The 3,751-nt window shown below is 36.0% G+C and overlaps 1 protein-coding gene across 1 annotated transcript in view; it reads right to left on the bottom strand.

Moving 5' to 3' along the window:
• Positions 1-3,751, bottom strand: part of LOC123958690 — a 10,245-nt gene that overhangs the window by 4,597 nt on the left and 1,897 nt on the right. The window contains exon 2 of the mRNA XM_046032223.1: positions 1,764-1,790. Within this exon, the coding sequence (XP_045888179.1) occupies positions 1,764-1,790 (27 nt within the window). The remainder of the gene's footprint in view (positions 1-1,763; positions 1,791-3,751) is intronic.

The raw sequence follows: 3,751 nt of genomic DNA, 5'->3' as shown, positions 1-3,751 counted from the left end.
TAAGATAACAGATTTAAGAAGGCAGATTTAACTCAAGATCAGAGAAAATCTTCACCTGCCCAGCAGACAGTTAAAAGCAGCAGTCCTGTCCTATAGTCCATCATGTTAAACTGTGTGTCCACTGTTCTCTGTCATCCTCTCTGCAGTCAGATAAGTAGAGGTGGAAGACATCTGAGTTTTGCATTGACTCCTCCTCACAGGGAGGAGAGAGCTGATAGTGTTTGGTGAGTATATTAATGCTTGTAAAATATCAACATAAATGTCAAATCAACATCAATAAGCATATTCCTGTTCCACAGGGCCGTACTGGGATAATAATTCAGCCTGGGAATCTAATGTTAGCCCAGGCCGACATCTTCACGTTCACAACAGACCGCACATATTGTAACTGTTTTAAAGAAATATTTGCGTCTTTTCACTGATTATTCCAGTAACACGTTTTAGTTTTATTACGCACAGCTAACTGTCTTCAGTTTCAAAAGTTAGCCACAGTCACTCTTTCCATGCATATGCATTTCCTGCTTTCCTACAGAGCATTATTAGGTGTTGCTACTTATTTGTTTTTTTTAAAAACAAAACTACATCAACACGTTGAGGGCGGCTTTGCTAGCATGTTCTTTTTATAAACTGTAACCATGTCCTTGTGATTAATTCAGTCAGATACACAAACACTGTTATGTTGAGTAAAACAAAAGTTACAGTAAAACATTAAAAGGTTTATTTTCCTCTCTGCAGTCAGATTAGTGAAGGTTGAAGATAGTTAGGTTTTGCATTAAGAGTTTGGCCTTTTGTTTGTTGGACTTGAAAAACAATTATGTATGAGTTGCAACACCAGCCAAATAAATGTAATTTAGGCAATAAAAAAATTTGCTTAATATGAATTGTCTTCAAAAGTTGAATTTTGTGTCTTATTGTGTGGTCAGATTTATCAGAGTATCATCCAACAAGTAACAATTTTAAACAATTAATTTTCATGGCACAAAATTTGACCTTACCAAAAGATTACATTATGTTCTTCATCTTAATTTTGTTTCAAGTCCACAAAGGGATTTTCATATTACAGGGAAGAAAAATCTGACACACACAATGCACTCCCAAAAAATAAGAATCATTTCATTATTATTATATAATAGTAGTTCAGATTTTACATTTTATTCAATTACGTTCTGTAAGGTGAAGAGCTTTTTATACTAAACCATGTTATATTCCTTCTCCTTTTTGGCTGATAATATGTCTGTTTCTCTCAGTAACAGTGAACTGGTGTTGAAGTCATTAGTGGTCTGAGGGCTCCTCCTCTGGTGGCTTCATGTAACAAGTGTTAGGGCACTTACAGACATTAATAAATCTAAATTTGTTGACATGTATAGAAATGTTTTTCTTTCTTTTTGTTAGTGTAGATTCAACAACCATAGTGTTGTGCTGTCTGTTATAAAAAGTGATCTTTATTGTGTTTTTCTTTAATATGTTTAATGTCCATATGTAATGTAATAAGGTTTCTCAGGAACAGTTTACACAACTTCGTATTATTTGAAAAAACATGTAATGTAACATAAAGTAGATGATTTAAGTACTATAAAATAATAATAACTCTTAGGCTCAACAACTGTCAAGAGAAAAAAAGCATCATGTGAAATAAACTGGTAACCTAAATAAAAGGTATGCTAAATTAAGACCTGTGAAGAGAAAGATATCATGTCATGTGTTAAGTTGGTGGCGTAAATTGAAATGAAAATTGTCAGATCAAGATCAGTGAAGATCATCACCTGCCCAGCAGACAGTTAAAAGCAGCAGTCCTGTCCTATAGTCCATCATGTTAAACTGTGTATCCACTGTTCTCTGTCATCCTCTCTGCAGTCAGATAAGTAGAGGTGGAAGACATCTGAGTTTTGCATTGACTCCTCCTCACAGGGAGGAACTGGATTTGACTTGGATCTCAGTTACTGTTTGGTGAAACTGGAGAATGAATGTTTACTGTACATGAGTCATTCCTCCAAGAGTCCCTCTTTCATGTTTCAGTATTTGTGTAATACGTTGGCTCACAATTTTACTTTTTTGTTAGGACTTGTGTGTTTGACATTTGTCTTTACACTACTCTTTGTAATGTGTATTTCTTTTGTGTACTTCTGTTATGACATGCTAATGTCTCCCCACTAACAAATTAAGTATCTAGATTATATGTCAGTCAGCTATTAAACTTAACATAACTCTTATTAGGGTTTGGTGTAGGGTTACACAGATTCATCGAATGTATACAGAGATTTTTTTATAAAGAAGAAATAAAAACATTTTTTCATTTTACTTGTTTATATGTATTTAGTTTGCAAATGAATTTAACATTCTGCTTTGTCATAAATGTGAAAAAAAGTGATACTAAGCCAAATGAATCTTCCCAGTAGTTTTTGTATGACTCTCCTGTTATTGACTCTCACTGTGTCTCTCTGGCACAGTAATACACAGCAGTGTCTTCAGGCTGCACATTCTGTCCATTTAGAGTCACTCTGTTGCTGGAAGAGTCTAAGTCAATACTGAACTTGCTCTTTAGTGAATCTTTGTAATATGAATATCCAGTATTTTTCTTTCCAATCCACTCCAGTCCTTTCCCTGCAGGCTGTCTGATCCAAGCTGTGAAGCTGCCAAGTGAATAAGAGACCTGACAGGTGATGGTCAGACGTTGACCTGGCTGCACAGTCACAGATGCTGGCTGTGTCAACTGTTCACACTTCACACCTGTTTAAAAAGAAAATGTTTTGCAACAAATGATCAAGTTATACTGCAAAAGAAGAACTGCTGACTTTGACAAATCCAGAGAGACTCACATCCAGCTGCCAACGGCAGCAGCAGAGCTACAGAAAACATGGTTTATCTTGAAAGTGACGTGCTGTGAACTCCACTGACAGCCTGATGGGAAGTTCCCCTTCGAGGGAACTCGAACTGCGTCGGTTACAACACTATGGGACATCCTCGGTACATCACGGATGGAGATTATCATGAGATAATAATAATAATAATCTTTATTTGTAGATCACTTTCAAAAACAAGTTACAAAGTGCTTTAACAAGTGTAAAGACAATAATACCCAAGAGACAATAATACAAAAACAATACAAGATAAAAGCATGAAAACATTGAAAAGACTAAAATACAGATAAATATAAAATTAGTAAAATACAATAAAATGAAAGGGATAAAATAAAGTCAAATAAGATCGGGAAAGGCTCTCCTATAAAAGTATGTTTTAAGAAGGGACTTAAAAGAGTTCACTGACTCAGCCGATCTGATTTCCTCGGGCAGGCTGTTCCAGAGCCTTGGGGCCCTGACAGCAAACGCTCTGTCCCTTTTAGTTTTCAGTCGAGACTCTGGAACAGACAACAGACCTCTGCCCGAGGATCTCAAGGTACGTGCTGGTGTGTATGGGACTAAAAGGTCAGAAATATAACAAGGCGAGAGGCCATGAAGAGCTTTAAAAGTGATCAATAGAATTTTAAAGTCAATTCTAAAACATACTGGGAGCCAGTGTAATGAAGCTAAAATAGGAGTAATGTGGTCATATTTCTTTGCTCTGGTTAAAAGCCTGGCAGCTGAGTTCTGGTCGATCAATAGATTTTTGGGTTAAACAGGTGAAAAGGCTGTTGCAATAATCCAGGCGTGATGAGATGAAGGCGTGTAAAATGGTCTTGGTGTCCTTAAAAGTTAACATAGATCGAATTTTTGCTATATTTCTAAGTTGATAAAAACATGATTGAACAAGCTTT

Source organism: Micropterus dolomieu, linkage group LG02 (genome assembly GCF_021292245.1).
Source record: "Micropterus dolomieu isolate WLL.071019.BEF.003 ecotype Adirondacks linkage group LG02, ASM2129224v1, whole genome shotgun sequence".
NCBI classification, from domain to species: domain Eukaryota; kingdom Metazoa; phylum Chordata; class Actinopteri; order Centrarchiformes; family Centrarchidae; genus Micropterus; species Micropterus dolomieu.
Note: the sequence above shows the minus strand (reverse complement) of the source record. Positions and strands in the feature narration are given on the sequence as shown.